The sequence below is a fragment of the Dermacentor silvarum genome, chromosome 7 (assembly GCF_013339745.2).
Source record: "Dermacentor silvarum isolate Dsil-2018 chromosome 7, BIME_Dsil_1.4, whole genome shotgun sequence".
Taxonomy (NCBI): Eukaryota; Metazoa; Arthropoda; class Arachnida; order Ixodida; family Ixodidae; genus Dermacentor; species Dermacentor silvarum.
The window spans coordinates 28196519-28215360 of NC_051160.1; the positions used below are offsets into that span (position 1 = coordinate 28196519).

Here is an 18842-nt window from a genome sequence, read left to right on the forward strand (position 1 = left end):
GCTTATGCGTTAATTATGTAAACGTAAAGTCAAACACGATACGCAGCTGGTGAATGCGAACAGGAAGCGTAGATAGCAGCAAGGAATTCTTATACTCACCAGTTGTTGACTTGGAGGATGGTGAGTCCGGTGTCCTGGGCCAGCTGCTTTTTCTGGTCTTCGGAGGGATACGGATGCTGCGCAGAGTAAAACAGAAGGCAACGTTAGATACGACTCAAAGGCTGCAATTAAGACAAAGCCATATTTGAAAGACAAACAAGACTTCTGAGTTTACGTCACACTCTAAAGGTATTTGTACTAGTGGAGATCTACCGCAAAAACGCTCATGCCGGAGTTTTGGCACACCTCACGAAAATCTATTTAGACGATCTATAGAAATCCTATAGAATCCTATAGACGTCGGTATTTTTTTTCCCCTTAGGATGCCATAGATTGCTTATAAGTACCCTGTGCACTTGGGATTCAGCAACGCCATCCTTTCTACTACGTCACTTGTACGAAACATTGAAAGGTGACCGCGCAGTGGCGTAACCCCTTTTGGCGATGGGTTCTAAAGGAGGCGGGGTTAATTCAAAAGACCTTTTGAAGTTTGCCCATGCGCAAAAGGTATAAGGCAGGGGGGCGGTTCTTTCGAACTCCCTTCTTCTTTCATCACAAAACAACGCAAGTCAGTTGTACATAATGTAATAACCACGAAGCGTAGCAGAGAAAAAGGCAATCGAACACGTCGCTTCTCGTCCGATGCGAAGCATCGAAGCCGATATAGGAAGTCGGAAACGAGGGTTTTATAAAAGCACAGCGCACAATGGGAGCGAGACAGCCGCTATAAGGGGGGGGGGGGGGGGGGGGGGACTTTCAAATAGCGGAGCAAAGGCATCCGGGCCGTCGCTTCGAATCCTTCTGCCGCCCGGCTAAGCCCCAATAATAAGGCATAAGACCGCGCCAACCGCAAAGCCTAAACGGCAACCTGAGGGGCTCAATGGCGCTCCCAAGCCTAAACGCCGATCTTAAGCCTAAGACCGGACTGCTAAGCCTAACTTCGCGGCCACCACCCGCCGACCGCCCTGCCGCAGGCTTGAAAAAAAAAAAAAAAAAAAGGTACGTGCGCCTTCAGACGCCCCGGTTAGGGCTTCTTTTCTAGTTCCATTCACAAACCCTAACCTCCCCCCCCCCCCCCTTCCCCTTCAGTCGTCAAGCGTGCATTTCTTTTTGTATACAAGATTAAGCATTCTTGAGGCACCCGTGTTCTTATTTTGAATTTCTCGGGGAGTCACACACGCGTCCACTTCTGTACAAAAGAATGCGAAGAAGACAAACCGCGGCGTGACGGTTTGTTTTCTTCGCATTCTTTTCCTGTTCGTTTTCTTTCCTTCCCCCCCCCCCCTTTTTTTTTTTTGTGCATATATAGCCATCGGGCAAGGAGCGTGCGGGGTGGGCAGCGTTCGCACTTTGAATGGAAGGCAAGAGTAGGGAGACGCGATGCGTACGAAAAGATCAAATTTAGGCACAGATAAAGCCGAAAGCTGACCGACCGCGTGCGACAAAATCGCGCAGCAAGCGCAAGCGAGCGTTCGCGAAAGAAATAACGAAACTGGAGTCTGAAGAATTCGTTGGTGCGGAACGAGAAGGAGAGAGCAGCTGATCCTCGGCGATCTGCAAACGCATGCGCAAAAGAAAGAAGGAAAGGGGGGTGGGGGGGGGTGTGCACGCCGTGGAAGGCCGCAGAGCGAGAAGTGCCGAGCGAGAAATTTAAAGAGACAGCATCTAAATGTATGCAGATAGGAAAGATGCGAGAGACACACACACACACACACGCTGAGTTGGAAGGGAAAAGGACAAAGTGTCCCTGCCGGAAAGGTGAACAGCGGGATCGGCAGCAGCGCGGCGCGGTGGGGTTCCTTGCAAAGGGAACATCAAAGGGGACAAAAGCTGAACGGGGGGAACGTAAGGGGGCAGTCGAGGAGGAAGGCAGAGAAAAAAAAATCGAGCATTCGTGTCCGAAGCGATAAATCTCGTCGGCGTCAAACGGAGCGTTGCGCCCGATACAAAAAGCACCACTGCTAGCAACGTGAATTGCCGGGCGGAGGGGGGGGGGGAGTGGTGGCTTCGACGATGCTGCGGGGAGTTTTCCGCAGGGGGGGGGGGGGGGGGCGAGGGGGACCTCAGGTGGTAGTGGTAGTAAGCATGTGGAGGAGAGAGGGATAGAGCACAGGGGTGGGGGAGGGGGGGGAGGTGTATATGTACTATTCTGAAGGGGGCCGGCCAGGTTAAGCACAGAGGGCACCACCAGTGGTGTTGGGGCGAGGAGGCGGCATAGAGAGAGCGATGGTAGACATTTGCACGCAAGCTTGCAGATGTCAGATGTGTGACGAGCTTCCTATCGTGGGGCGTCCAACAAGGGCGGTGGTGTTGCGAGTGGCACGGTAACGCGGCCAGGTTGGGAAGCACCAAACGGGGGGAGCTGAAGGGGCAAGGGGGGACAACGGGTCCCGAAAAGAACAGAGGGGCGGGTAAAGAGCAGAAACGAGGGGCGGACAGAAGAACGGCAGGGTGAAACCCCAAAATTTGCATCCATTGTCGGCACCGGAGTTGGCCGCTGCCGATGGTTCGCGCCACTCTCGTCAGCGGTGGGAGACGCGGCCGTCCATCAGTCTGTCCATTTCCGGAGGCACAAGACGCGGATAAGACAGAAAATAAGAAAAAAAAAGAGGAATAAAAGAAAAGAAAGCAGGTAAGTAAGCTTTGGGGAGGTGAGCAGAGAAGAGTTTGGCTAGGCTGAGAAGTCAGTGAGCTCGTCACGCGAAATTTGGATCTGCGAGGCAAACCGAACCTCCACACATCCGCGCCAGTACAAAACACTTTAATGCGAACGGACTTGGGGTGCAAAAAGGCTCCATCTGAAGGTATTTCACGATATTCATCTGCTTCGCGCGGGGCCTTCACCATGTGTTTACCGCTCTCCGTTAGTCAAGTGCGTATTACGTGCGGCTTTTGGGAAGATTAGCGCGGGGGTGGGGGGCGATTCGTGGATCGACGTCCGGAATCGACTAAATCCGCTGGCAGCGACAAAAGCAACGGCGAAGTACTCCGCATTCAAGAGTGCTTCAAGTCGACTTCGAGAATGCTTCAGGACTTTCAAGAGCGGCGCTATCGTGGACCGATGCGTCTACATGTAGGGGCGCCTTGGAAGTTTTCTGTCACGGGTAATAAGCCGCCAGAAGAAGCACAGGGCAGGACCTGCCTCTGATGCCAGGAGCGTGCAACGAGTGAATTGAATACATCGCGGAGTGGTTGGTGCCTGTTAGGTTTTCTTTTTTTTTTTTTTTTTAAGTGTACAGCGAAAAAGGGAACGTGTACCTAAACGCATACGAGCTGTTTAGCTGCCCGAACGATAATTACAATAGGTACAACACACTAACGCGAGATCAACGCACGTTCCATATGCATATAATAACCTTTCATTTGTCGCCGGAAAGTTACATTTGAAACACTGCAATACAGGAAATAACAGAAGAAAATGCCGCTACGAAACTATGGCAGAGTGCAAAGAAAAAAGAAAGAAAAAGAAAGCGCTAGGAACACGGGACTAGAAACCCGGGACTCCTGGCAGGAAGTCGGAAAATAAACGAGCTGTCAAGAAGGAAAAGTTGCGAACGGGTGACACGTGTAACAATTCGCCAGCTTGACAATGGATTTGAAGCGAGACATCAGCAGGGAGAGTTTTGTCAGGCGACCGTGACTCGGGGTATCTTCGCGCAGATACAAAACAAAATCCACGACACGCCAGTTTTTCTTCGCGTCACGATCTTCTATGACAGCGAAAGCGGCGTCGAAGAGAAAAAAAAAAACTGAGCCAGAGGTCGCTCGTCTTCGGCATGGCTGGCAGGCCAGGACACGCGATAGAAGAATGGCGGCGAGCGAAGGTGATGAATGAACGAACGACGCACTAAGAGACAAACCGGAGCGTTCTCGGAGACACCTCAAAGAGATAATAATAATGACGATAACAAAAGAAGAAGAGCGCGAGAAATAAAACTCGAAACCATGGGGCACGGATCACGGGCCCACGCGTGGACACCGATGATAATAACGAGTCTCGTACAGGACACGAGCGAGCTGGCTACGAATGGGGGCGGGAGCGTCGCATGACAGCTTGTCACCGTGCTTGTAACACCGTGCTTGTAACGACCGGGCACCCCCCGGCGCTATATAACTTGGGGTGCGTTCCGTCGGTGCGAGGGAGAATGGTGAAAGAGGAGAGAGTGAAAGAGACACTGGTGTTTGTGCTCGTGTGGCCAGGAAAAAAGTGCGAGAACACAAGAGGCAAAAAAAGACGAATCGGGCGAGTGCGCGCCTGTCATACGAGAGCAAGGGAGAGGGTTATGTGGCAGAGAGGCGGGAAGCTCGCAGCTATTTGGCGAGGAGGCGAGACAGAAGAAGTGTCAGCGTGTGGTGCGAGTGAAACTTGGAGGGAGATCAAGGGAACAAGAACGATGTGGAAAGAACAGTGCACGCTATATACAATGTATACGGCAATACATAAAGGCTATTGGTGGGCGCGCGGCTGGCACGCGACTAAAGCTCGATTATTATTGTCTTTTTTTTTTTTTTTTTTTGTCGTCGCTGCAGAGATACGTGTGAGAGAGGAGGGGTGCGGAAAACATGCGTCGCGGACATGGGGCCGCGATAATGAGTTCGTAGTCACTGCGATGAGATGTCCCCCCCACCCTCCTCCCAGTTTTCTACAGTGTTATTTTCTTGAATGTTTCTCGAGGCAGTCTGCCTGTCAGCCATGGTTTCATTGCAGGCGCCCCCTTGTGGGGAAGTTAGAAAACGGATCAGCCATTGTCCCCCCCGTACCACTTTTTCATGTTCCTGTCCTTTCTATCTGTCAAGCCTACGTGAATGCGAACGATAGCGTCAACCTTTTCCTCCGTTGGATGAACCATACGCTTGAAACACAGCTGGAACTTCACTCCGACTGTATCTACGAACCCCCAAATTAAAGAGTTAGAAAAGCAGGAAAGGAAAACAAGGAAAGTATCGATCGGTGAGTTCACGACAGCGTGGTGACTTCTTGAATAGACACGCCTATAGATTCAACAAAAATTTGGAAGTGCTATGCGCGCGGACTACTTTCTGTGACCAAGAAGCTAAAGTTTCTGTGTTACTGCGCCAAGTAGTCTGGTAGAGTTTGACAGAGCTTAGCGTTTCCGTTTCTCGAAGCGGACGTTGAATCAGCGGGGCTTTCTTATAAGTAGTAGGATGCTACAGCTAGGGCTGGTTGGTGTACGAGTTATAGCTAAACAGAGTAACAGCGTATTGGACAGGAGATGTTTGTGTCCTTGTCTCGCCTTACGGAATCTTTATAAACTATGTGTATTGCCTCGTGTGCAATAAAATTTGGTTGACAGTCAGCGCTCAGTCCGTCACTTCCGTTTGTCCTAACCCATGCGCTGTTACAGTACGTGGCTTGCTACTTGGGCGCACCAGGGTATTATGGGCATTTCGTCCTTGCGCAATCTGTCGAACTTCACCGCAATGCTCCAGCGTAACTTAACAGGCAGCACTTTGAAAAGATGGCATTTGAGAAGAAGACGTTCCGGTAGCAATATCGAGACGGTTCGCCTTTCTAATAACACGCGCATTTTTATACGGCACTCAGTTGTGACTGCCCTGCTTCGTTTATAGCAGCGTTTTAGTCGGAAGCAAAACGCAAAAATTTTTGGCGGTTTAAAGAAAATCCGCGTTCTCCTGCAGGCATTACCTGCGGCATGAATCTGTCTTAAGACTGAATGGAGCAAGCAAATGCGTATGTAAGAAAGGAGTACGCTCTCGACGTCGTCAACTGAAAGTTGATATTCGGCCGATCTTATGTAATACCATTTTTTGAAAGTGCCGCCCATTGAGATACGTTGATGCATTGCGGTGAAGTTCGACACATGACAGAAAGAGGCAACGGCCAGAAATTCCCGAACACGATGGTTTCGCATTTGCCAGAACGCCGAAGAGCAAAGCGAGAAAAATAATGTTCTAATTTCACGCGGAGTTATGTATTGCCTTACAGTTATGTAAGTGCTGCAATAAACGAAATTTTCACGTGTTCTGCTCCCCAGCTTAAAAAAAAAAGCGAATGAGACTGTGGGACTATTTTCTAGGGGTGTCCGAATACTCTAAACTTACGAATAACGAATCGAATAGTGTCCTATTCGATTCCACCTTCGAATCTAACAGTCACTATTCGTGAATGCAAATGTTTCCTAATAATTTTTGAGTATTTCAGAACGCCAACTGCGCCCAATTAAACATAGAATTGGAGAAAGGGTACGGTAAATTTTCACCCCCGGAGGCTTAGCATAGACATAAAAAGTAGAACTTGCGGAGCGGAGCGGGCTACGTTGCTTAGGTAGCCATACTCTACAGGCTATACCGTGACCACTCGCACTCTCTGAAGAGTCACGTGCATGCGAAGTAACTACTTCTTTTCTCCGAATGCTCCATCTGTGCTTTTAATAAACAACGTTTCATAACGTACTATGTAATGACAGAAACTTGCTAACGTCAATACTAGTATGTGAACAGCGTTGTATATTAATTGTGATCATCATCAGCAGCAGCAGCAGCAGCCTATATTTATGTCCACTGCAGGACGAAGACCTCTCCCTGCGATCTCTAATTACCCCTGTCTATTAATTGTGATAACGGTTGCTAATTATTCGAAAACTATTCGATATCCGATTCGCTTCTAGCACTACTCGATTCGTATTCGATTCGGTCTCAAAAATCACTATTCACACACCCCTACTTATTTTCAGAAGCGCTGTCAAGCGTTCGCTTCCCCTCTGTACAGCTTTTCCCCCTTTCACTCCCACAGAAAGTTGTCCGCGAGTGTAAGACACACCGACAAACACAAAGACAGATAAAGGACAGGAAAAACTATTTCGGAAGACACGGGGAAGCTGCTGGCGGCGGGAGGGGGGCCGTAAAAGAAAGATTTACGAGCGCGCATGCGCAGTCGTGAGCGCCGAGGCGAGCAAGCGCCCCCGCCGGTGGCGAGCATAAATCGACCATGTCGTTGCGGTCGAATGCGTTTTACGCGACCGTTATTACAACTCGCCAGGCATCGAACCTGGCGGCAGAGCAGCGACGACCAGCGCAGGGACGCGACACCGAGCGCGAACGGCAGGGGGCGCGGCGGCGGCGACACTGCTGCCACTCAGCGGGGGAAGTGGGTGGAGTCGTGGCGTGCAGGGCGAAACCACGCCGATAGATGCGCATCGCATTTGCGTATATACCTGCCTTCGGCGTTTCGTTTTGTCGTTTGATCATTTTTTTTGTGTGTATACCTGGGCTCAGTCGCAGAGGAGGGTAAATCAACCCTGAAGCAGCAGCCCACGCACGAGGGTGACCGCGGAGAACAGCTATAACGATGCTTCCTAGTACACCAAAGAGCGCATCAACATCAAGATAATGAAACCGCAGTGGACCGCAGCTATGTATGCATGCATGCATGCATGTATGTATGTATGTATGTATGTATGTATGTATGTATGTATGTATGTATGTATGTATGTATGTATGTATGTATGTATGTATGTATGTATGTATGTATGTATGTATGTATGTATGTATGTATGTATGTATGTATGTATGTATGTATGTATGTATGTATGTATGTATGTATGTATGTATGTATGTATGTACGCGTAACGACTAGCGTCATGTCCGGAGTGATAAATGGATTAATTTTAGCGATGTATTACCGCAAGAAGTCCAGTACAAGTTCCCTGATAGCGACAGGTGCAGATTACGCATCCTCGTTGGATGTGACAGCTCAGGCTGTGTCGCATGCGCTCTGCATAGAAATCTATTCTTGGCTAGTTATTGGTGTTTATGTAGACCCAGAGTTTTATGAGTCATCCTTGACATTGTATAATGTGTCGTAAATAAATAAATAAATAAATAAATGACCGCCGCCGGCCGGCCGACTGACTGCCCCCACCTTTGCAAATCTATTGGGTTGTTTCACAGATTGAACCAACGTAACAGCAGGGTATTAATTGACTTGTAATCATATCTTTGTATTATGCCTAAGGGCAGACCTCCGAAGTAAAAAAAAAGACGATCATTTCTTTATTCATTGCATTCAAGACGGAGGGCGAAGATGTATCCAAACGCTATCTCCAGCGAGCACGCAGTCAGACAGACACAGGAAAACAGCGCAGTGTGACCATACACAACACACACACACACACACAGAGAGAAACACACTTCATCAACGCAGAGACGTATTAAAGGGGATAACGTCCAAGTATTAGACTAGGGTGTGCGATGCTTCAGAATAACCAGTAACACGAACCACCACGGAAAGCAACCACAGCCCTCGTCGCTATTGCAGGCGCACAGGAAGGGTGGTCTTCAACTCGGCGTGGGTGGTCGAAAACGAAACTGAAATACCATTGCATATCAGCTCCTGAGACCTTTACGCAAGGTGCTTGTTTCGAATGGCATATATCGTCTCGGCTTCGGTATCGATTCGCATGCAGTAGCCTCCTCTCCAGAACGAATGGAAAAGGGCGGCCGGTTTACGACTTGGCCACAAGAAACAAAAAAACAAAAAAAAAACTTCCGGTTCGCACGTTTCCAGGTTGTAGAACAAGAAGACAGCGGGCCGCGGCGGCTTGCGAACGCCTCTGTGTCTTCAACGGAGGCTTTGCGCAAACTCATTTGCGTACACCACCAGGGGGGCACCGTTAACGACCTGGTCTGACAGTTTTACGGCCTGTTCTACTGTAGATACCCTTCCTCGCGTTGTAGAACTCGCCAAGCGACGGAGATCGTACTGCAAGATAGCTTATACAGTCGAATGTTCGCGCCGAAACTGCCAGGCGTCGCTGCAGTCACACGAGCCGCTCGCTCACTTGAGCACAAGGCCCAGCTTGAGACGCGAACAATGACAACAATTTCGGCACAAGATGTTCGCTAGAATCGGTAAAGCTGAACCTGCTGAGCACTGCTCGGGAAACGCGAAAGGTCAAACAGAAATGGGGCAGCAGGCATAGTGATCACTATGGACAATCTTCATTATATTACTACGCAAGCGGGGAGTTCCTGAGCATATCTCTCGTGTCGTGTCAAAGTTCGGCTCTATCGTGTGTTCCTGTGAGTTGGAATGGAGAAGGGTGTTTTGACATAATGACTACAACTACACAAGACGACGTGTCCCAAACCTTTGCGGAAGCCAAGTGAACCCACTTGGTCAGGTCCCACCTGACCAAGTGAGCAGGTGGGAGTCAAACCGTCAATGGCTTAATCGCGAAAGCCGACACTAACGAGTAAATTGGGCAGAACTGCACAGTGAACGACTACAACGCCAATAGTATGTCTGATATTTCAAAACAATCGCTGCACGCCGAGGGCTAAGGTATGCGGTTGAAGCTTTAGCACCGAGCTTATGGAATCCACGTATTTCCGCTTTTAACGCCTCGTGTGCACGCAATCGAAACCTCGATACCGCGACAAAATGGATCTACATGCACGTTCGGTAGATGTTACATGTCGATACCAGACATCCCGCTCGAGTCTGGCATATCGTAGATAAACCATGGCCATCTAGATGTAGACTACGTCTGTGAACATGTATACGCAGATGTAGATAGACACCAGATGACGCTGACGATCCAGTGCAGAAACGTTGGTGGCGAAGCCTAGCGGCGCGTTGCTCAACTAGAAAGCGCTAGAAATATTATTGTGCTGCACAAGTATTCTGGGCCGAGAAAACTAAAAAAAGAAAAGCAGCAGCAGAAAATACCAGAGTGGTGATAATGTCGCTCGTGAAATGCTTACGCCAGGAGTAAAACGTAACAACCGCCGACTGCTACATACAAATATACCACGAGTTCTCCGCACTTGGCTTGAATGCCCCGTCGCGAGGTGTCGCCACCGACACTGTACAGGTGCCGTCCGAGTCGTTTGTCGTGCGGCATACGCCTACGCTGTGTGCTTATGAGGCTCTCTAATCGCTAATTAGTTACGTTACACCTTGACGACAGCTTGTCCAAAACGTGGGCATCGCGCTGAAACATTCGGACGCGATGACACGCTCCTCACTCCCCCAACCAAATAACCAACCAACCAACCAAGCAAGCAAACAACCGATCCAGACAATGCGCATCAGTGTAATTTTTCACTCGGCTGCTCTCGCGCTGCGCATAATTCGATGGGAACAGAAAATCATCTCACAGCAGTTACAGGGGGGCGAAGCGAGACGCGGCCACTCAACACCCACCGGTCGCGTCGGTGAGAGTGCGTCATTACCGAGGATAAGGGAACGGGTGTGATATAAAAAAAAAAAAAAAGATGGCGAGGATGCATGGAAAGAGGAACACTTCTTTGACTCTATGCCTCATACCTCCAGATTACATGTAAAAAGAAATAATAAACGAACGAGCAAAGCCAGAACAGAAAGAAAGAAAGAAAGCCCCGTCAGGGGCCGGGCAATGGGCCGCTCGACCGAGGCGGCCCAAAAGACGCAGCATCAGAAGCAGCAGCAAAACTGCGACGGCGTCTTGTGCGTCGAACACCGGCACCCCCCGCTGCGAGAGCTCGATTAAAATGCAAATGCGATTTCTTCTTCTCGTGAAGATGATGATGAGGGGAGCCCCGGCCCTTCCCTTTCCCTCTTCCCCCCCCCCCCCCCTCCCTGCTTTCATCTAGTCTTGGGACGGTGGTGACGCTGTATACGATCCGTGGGCACGGCGAGTCTGCATGCATAGCGCGGTGCGCGGCGTGCCTTCGCAGTTGCCGTAGATCGACGCGGAATGCAGCGGCGTGTCTGGATGTCTAGACTGGCTTGGCTTGGCTTGGAACCAGACCGCGTTTGTTGTTTCTCCCCTTTCGACGGCGGTTGCCACGACGCGGCGTTGCAGCCGCCGGGGCTGAGGTGCTGTTCACTGAGACATTGTCAAATTCCGCCGTATCGTCAAATTTGGCAGTGGCGGAATTTTGGGCCAATCAGAGAGGCCGCAGCAGCCCCTCTGGGCCCTCTCCGATTGGTTAAAAAAAATGCCGCCATGGCGGAATTTGACAAGACGACGTAATTTGCCAGTGTCCAGAATAGTGCCCGTTGTCTAATTGCGCCATTGTTGTTGAAATTGTGCAATGGCGGCATTTTGAGCCAATCGGAGAAGCCGCAGCAGCACTCTGAGCCAATCAGAGCTGACAAGATGGCGAATTTGAGAATATGGTGGGAGTTCGACAATGTCCAGATTAACGCGCATGCGTGCTTATACGAGCGGTCACAGGGCCACAACTCGGTACGGCGTAGCGTGCGTTCGTCTTAGAGCCAGTTCGTATAAAGGGCCGCCCCGACACGGTGAAATATTCCGACAGATACGACAATCAAAGGTGGCTGGCACACCCGCGCTATTTTTTTCGTTTAACGGGTCGACACGACACAAAACACGAAGGTTATGCTTCGGTTTCTGCGCATGCTCACAGCGCACTCGTAGCCCGTGCTTCTCTTTTGCTTTCTTTCTTTATTCATCGATTCTAAAACTCACCATTAGATCAGCTAGTGCTGAAATTACACGCCGATAGATATACCACCACCCCCCTTCGAGTATACTCTCTGGAGAAATGAATCTCTGGAGAAATGCCAGCATTCGTGCATAGTTATCCGACAAACGCACGGTTTTTCTATCGCGGTCTCACGGCCTACAACTTACAGTCGAGTAAACGCGGCATGCATAAGCAATGGGAGGCAGGGCCACTATATACGTGCACACACCTAACGCTACGCACACATACATAGGCGGAGATACGGGGGGGAGTCTGGGAAAATGCAGGCGAGGCGGGCGGAACGTTCTGCAGAGTGCCCGTTCGCGTGATGATGTTCTTGGCGACCCAGTCGAAATGGATTTGCGAAAAGTGGCGGGCGTGCCACACACACACACGGTTATCCCTTCCTCCTCCTTCTCCATCCCTCTTTTCTCCTCGCCAAAACCCATTTCGTCTTACGTCGCGCGCTTGGTTGTGTACACACGCCTGCACGAGGGCTCGGCATATTAGCTTTTCTTCGTGCGTTTTTTTTGTTTGTGTTATTTCTTTGTTTACTGTTGCTGGCGGTGCACAAACGTCTACCCTTCTCCAGCCAATGAGCGCCCACGGTCGCAAAGTATTTTTCTTTTTTTTTAATCAATGTGTAACCCGCGATAAGCATAGCTCGTCGACTTAAGGGCCCGTATTCGCAAACAAGCTTCGTTCACAAAAGCAAAGTTTAGTCAATCCTGATTGGCCGATCATATGGCGATTGACATATGATCGGTGGAGGCGGCTGGCCAATGACAGTGAGCCATAACGAACGAGAAGCTTTGTGAATATATATGGCCCTTGTTGTACTGCTATAAAACATCATCATCGTAGGCTGATGATGATGATGTTTTATAGCAGTTCTGCAGTCAGCACAACTGTTATACCAGCTGTGATATTTAACAGTTGTGGCTGTCATAGCGTAAGTGCATTAACAGTTTTGCAGCTATTGTTGTTATTATTATTATTGTTGATATTGTGTAACAGTCATGACAGGTAACAGTCATAAGCATATACACATTCAACTAATTACCAAAAATTCGCAAATTAACTTCTTAGTTGATTACTTTACGACCCATATTGCAATTTACGAATTGTAACCGGTGAGCTTGTCAGGCGCATCCACTTGGAATGAATTTCCACAATGAGACCAGTTCGGAGATATGCTCCTTCAAGCTCGCCGTAAAAATGCACTGCTGTTCCATTTACTTTTTTTAAAAACCAAAATGCTGTTTTATACATTGATGCGCTAAACTAACTGGAACGACCGTGTATTTCGTTCCACACTTTGGAAAATAATATCCCGAAACTGGTTTCATCCTGGAAATTCATTTCAAGTGTATGCGTCTGCATTCATTTCAAGTGGATTCATTTCAAGTGGATTTATTTCAAGAGGATATATACATATATGCACGCTCTTTTTAGCTCTCTCATCCTTTCTCTATACCACTACCACGTGACCGGCTTTCCACGCATACACTTTTTTTCCCTCTTAATGCCAACGCATTAAAAAGAGCGCTAGTAATCTCCACCGCGACGGGAAGGTGGCACGCCGGTCGGCGACGACGAATCACGCGACAAACACGCATTCCTCGGGAAAGAAGCATCGCAAGCAACCGTGACAGCATGCAGCCTTCGCGGTTATACCATGCCATGGCAACGCTGCAGCCACTGCGCTTATGCGCAACATTCCCCGCATACAATTGAAGCCGTGAAAAAAAGCTCGCCACGCAGTCTCGCTGACGTGGGCAGCGCGAGCGTCAGCGAGCGTGCGGTAATGCGGCCGCTGCGCAAACTATGCGGCCGAGTTAGTAGTATACACGAAAGTTCAGCGCTAAGAATGTACACAGTTTGTACGCATGGGGGGGAGGCACTGATAAAGGGAACGCTCGGATGATCACGTGACACTGCGGATGCCGACGGGACGAGAAGTGTCGACGCTCTGCGCATGCGCGCGGAAATGGACCTCAGATGAATGGCAAACACTGTGAAATATGTTGAAGCAAGCTTTGACCAGCGCGAGGAAAACCGGACGAAAGACGAGGAATACGACGAAAAACGGACGAGCGCTAAGCTAACTGTGAAATAATTTACACTCTTAAACGTGAATAAGGGTGTAGATCTGTCTGTAACTCGCATCCCTTGAATTCAAAAAGGGTGTAAATGTGTGAATTAATTATAGACTCATTTAAGCCCTTATTCAGGTTAAGGGTGTAAATTGTATTAGAGTGAAATGGGGGATTTGGAACGATTCCCCTGGAATGCAGCGCGCAAGTAACGGGACGCACAGAGCAGGAAAATACGACTAGTGCCGCCTTCACGAGTGAACGTTTACTTGGAAAATAATCTTAAATATATGAAGAACGCATGACGATGCAAAATAAAGCATTTATCGAAATCGTCAACGTCAGTGAGCGAGTGAAATAACTTTATTTAGGTCCAGAGAAGACGCAGGGGAGACCCCGTGTCACCCGGCTAGTCCCACGTAGGGACCAGTGTTTGAGAAATGAAAACTATAGGGGAGCGCGATTGCAGGGTCAGATATATTTAACGGAAAGCAAACGTCATCTTTTGCCAGTCCAACTGAAGATCGGCTCAGGAATGTTGTAAATGCGTCCAACGAAAAATCCCTCGCCTCGGCGACGCACACAAGAGCTGTTTTGAACATACATTTCCCGTTTTCCCGTAACCTTCATCTGTCATCGATTGCGCTTGTCTTGTCTTTTTCTCTTTTTCTTTGTGTCGTGTTCCTTGCGTGCTGCTTCGCAGGACTTCGGAGTAACACTGTGTCCTTGATTTTTCCGCCTAGTTTTGCAGGTGTTTCTGTCCCACCAACTTGCCAAAGCTTTATCTCTAGCTCGTTAGAGATGTGTAAGCATATATAAAGTGGTTTACTGAGACGTACCAAGATTGTGATACGACTACATTGCCAAAGTTGCGATTTGTTCATGCGCAGTGGAGCTGCATTTGCCCAGCGTATATTGCACAGCAGCTCGCGTCGGTACTCGCGGTTTGCAAATCGTTTAACTCTCAAAAGCGACAGACGGCAGGAAAGAAAAAAAAAAAAAAACTCGTACCCGGTGATTCGTTCGACGTATGTTACGACAGTCCTCGTATACCCTTCCTCGCTTCACGCCGTCAACGCGAAGGTCAGCCGTCAACGCGAAATGGGCGTTCGGACCCGGGCGCCATTATGTTGCGGACTCATTCGCGAAGTGGGCTAATTTCCGGCAATCTCTCTGAGCAATTCTACCTTCATCTCTCGCTAAATTGCGAACCGATATTACCGGTAATAACGTCCGAGCAGCGCAGCGATTACTAAGAAGGAGCTTACGAAATATGAAGCGCCAAATAGCAAAAAATAAATAACTGAAAGCGCTTGCAAAAGGTACAAAGGACAGGAGTGTTTATCCTGTCGCAAGTATACCACAAAAGGCAACTAGATAACGCCAGGGTTCTCCAGCGCGGTGGCATCGTACCGGAACTCAGATACGATTCACTTTTAACAAGGTCTATACCGAGGACCGTATGATAATAGAAAATACTATTACATCTATCGTACACCCTTGCAAACAACCTTGTAATGACTATGAACCTTTCAATATGAAGTCCTTAAACACTCTTCAGATAAGTTACGCAATTCAAATTTCTACAGCGTGTTCAGAGATTATTGACTGGAGGCCTTGGCAAATGTTGAGCACGGGATGTCTATAGAAGGGTTATGTATAGACTATAAATATATAGGGAAGCAATAGCAATATACAAGATGTCGACTAGCCGTCGATACGTAGCATGGATATGTTACTCATAAGGGTAGCCGTCATATAAATACAGCAAGAAAGATAGGTACGCTAACAAAATTGCATAAAAACGACAACTCATATGGGCACGCCCACGCATGCGCATAAGTTTCAGTGTCTATAGTACGTCTACGGACACTATTTATTTACTTACAGCCCCAGGAAGTTTTAAGAAAATTTCCTCTGTAAGGTCTCCAGAAAGGTTACGCGTAAGAGAGGAACCTACATGCGGCCGAAGTAGTTTACAAGACATCTACAAGCTGTCTGTGAGATTTACGAGTGATTCTCCAAGAAGTAATAGCAAAGGAGCCCAGCAAGAAAGCAAAAAAAAACAAGTAATAACGAGAAACAGTAATAAGTAAAACAAGTAATAACGAGTAGACATCCGCGCAGGCGAATGACCAACATACGACCAAAGTAAGTTTACAAGAAGTCTACAAGCGGTTTGTGAGATTCATATGTAACTGTTTAAGGAGCAGCCGCAGAGGAGTCCAGCAAGAAAACATTACACACAAGTAAAAACACAAGAAAAAGAGATCAACAATTTCACGGGGATCGACACCCGTGCTGGTAAATGACCTATATGCGGCCAAAGTAGTCTACAAGACGTCGATAGGCGGTCTGTGAGATCCATAAATTATTCTTAAGGAGCAAGCGCAAGAGAGTCCAAGACAAGCCATTGCCCACAAGTAAACTCTCAAGAAAATGACGAACAATGTTACGTGGCTCTACGCCCATGCGGGCAAATGACTTGCCCTGCAACAAAGCGCTAGTACAAAAACAATAGTATGGAGAATCGTGGAGAGCGAATGAGGCGGCGATTCGAGAACGATGCACAACAATGAAGACGAGGAAGAAAAAAAAAAAAACACGCTAACGATATAGTCGATCGAAACCGAACAGTCTCGATCCATTTTCCCTTTTCCCGTTCCTCCGGGAACGCGGAAACGCAAATTCACTCTCGAAGTAGGCGCGGGCAGAATAGAAGACGGCGAAATAATAGAAGAAGAAAAAAAAAACTAAGAAAGAAACGCAAGTTTTTGCGAACACCAGGCGATCGACAAAAGTCAAACAGAAATGAAGGAAACAATCGATGTAAAAGCACGGGCAGAGAGAACAAAAGCCACACAAAACAGCATCAGCAGACACTGCAGACAGAGCCGCACGCTCTCTTGTTATGCAAATGCCGCGCTCGTTATCGTTGTGCCTGCGCGTGGGTGGGAGCGTGTAATCATTGTTGCCAAGCGCCGCGCCACCTCCATTTCCCCCATACTATACCCTCATCGCCCGCCCTCTATTCGCCGACCAACTCTCTCTCTCTCTCTCTCTCTGCAGTCTTTGGTTTTGTCTTTCTTCTGCCTCAACAGGCCCTCTCTCTCTCTCACTCTCTCTCTCTCTCTCTCTCGCACCACGTGTCTGGCAAAGGCAGACCCCGCGGTATTCGCGGCAACCAGCAGCAGCCATTGTGAGGTGAAGGCTCTCGGCGAGCAACGGTAGCGGAATCGACTCGAGACATTGAACGAGAGAGTGAAAGAGAGAGGGGAGACATAGAACGTATCTCGGCAACAATGGGACGGGAGAATGGAAATGGCCTAGCGGGATGGAGAGGAGGGGGGAGTGCGGTGTGGTGCGCGGATGGCAGGGGGCTCGCTTCGCCGAACGCATGCAAGCGCACGCACGAACGCACGCACACGCAAATGCGAGAGTATACGCACTTATATACACCGCTGTATCGGCTTGCGAGCGAGCGCGCACACACGTACAGACACCACCCTTCCCAGCGCGCGCGCGCGTAGCACTCAGCGCCTCGTTTCGTCGGTGTGCTTGTGCTCCCTCCCCGTGCTCTCTTCCAGTCGATTGCGTGGAACGCGCCCAAAAAAGAGCAGTGGCGTATATGTATGCGTGCGCGCCGGGCGTATGCATACATAAGAGAGCAGCGAGCGTGGTGCGGAGACGGTTTCGGGAGGAACTCCTCTGGCGTCGCCTGCTTGTAGGGATGGCGGTGGGAATAACTTAGGGAGCTTGATGGGGAAAATAGGGGACAGCGGTGCAGCGCTGATTACTAAACATTGCGTTCCGTAGACCGCCAGACAATGAAGCCGAGAGAAGCATGAGGAAAAAAAAAAAAGACTAACTGTTCACTTATAGGTGAAATATGAAATTCATTATGATTACAGCTAAATTTGCGATAAGCTCAATAAAGAAGAAAGAAAATGGAAGTTGAAGGAAACAACTTGCTGCCGGTGGCAGCGGAACTCAGAGCCTAAGCATGACGCGTGCGGTGTTCTACCAATCTAGCTATAAGGCCTGCGAGTCTTACAGCCGAACGAGCGTCATACGGTGATCGAGACAGTCCGTAGGCACACAGAAAACAGGTAGCAATGAGGATTTGTCGAGTCGAACTCCGAGGTGCCGCAGCTTCGAGGCCATTCTTCGTGTATTGACCTAAACAAATTTGGAGAGCAACTGCGCTTGTACTAGTCTGTATACTACAGGTGTTCAAAAGGAAAACAGAGATGTTCCTCTCTGTTTTCTCTATTTCTCTACTTTCTACCTATTTTGTCTATTTTCTACCTCTATTTTGTACCTTCCGCGGGGAAGGTAGAAAATAGCGTAGTCTAGCACTACACGCTTCAGAGCAGCAGCAAAACGTAAGCAAAGGCTTTATGCCAAAGTGATGAAGTGTTTTTTTTTTTTTTAGAGGAGATTCTTGGACGTCTTATATACGTTAGCAACCCCTTCAGAGCCAAGGCGTAGGAAACACCTGCAGTAGTCGTGAGGTGTGTCTATGTGGGTGAAGTGAGGAAGATGAAGGCGCAGTCAACTCGAGAAACCAGCAGCAGACAGACATCAGTGACATCTTGCAGCGTCCGATGGACACCTGACAAACATCTTATGGACATCTTACAGACACATACAAATATTACTGCCACGGTGTTTGCCTTCGCTAATGCAGAGTGTCGCATTTCTATTGCAAGCCTCGCAGAGCAAGAAAAGAAATACGCATGATATACGCGAGTCTGTGTATAGGAGGGAACAACATAAATCGCCGGGTTCACGTAATTAATGGCTCCTGTCTAGGAGCGACCCTCCCCAATCTTCCTCCTAACCTTTCCTTCCACAGCCGGCTAAACTGTCTTTATTTGCTTTCTTACTGTCTTTTCTTTTCCCTTCTCTCTATCGGCGCACCCCCTCACCCCTGTCTCTGTATAGGGGAGCCTCGCTCACAGCAATTCCGCAGCAGCGGTGACCACTGTCCGATGCCATTCAGCGCAACGTCCGCAAAGGGAGCACCAGGAAAGACTCATCGGATGGAGACGCTGTACATACACACCAGGCTCAAAACGAACACACTTTCCTTAATACGGCGTCAGTAAGCCAAGAACGTAAGGTATTGGGGGCTGGGTGGAAGAAGGGCTAGAAATAGTCGTCGTTAAGAGGTGTCAAGAAAGA

The 18842-nt window shown here is 48.8% G+C and overlaps 1 protein-coding gene across 3 annotated transcripts in view; it reads right to left on the reverse strand.

Annotated features, from left to right (window-relative positions):
* Positions 1 to 18842, reverse strand: part of LOC119457830 (homeobox protein Meis1) — a 343572-nt gene that overhangs the window by 54084 nt on the left and 270646 nt on the right. For all 3 annotated transcript variants that reach the window (XM_037719582.2, XM_037719581.2, XM_037719584.2), the window contains one exon: positions 100 to 176. In XM_037719582.2, the coding sequence (XP_037575510.1) occupies positions 100 to 176 (77 nt within the window). The remainder of the gene's footprint in view (positions 1 to 99; positions 177 to 18842) is intronic.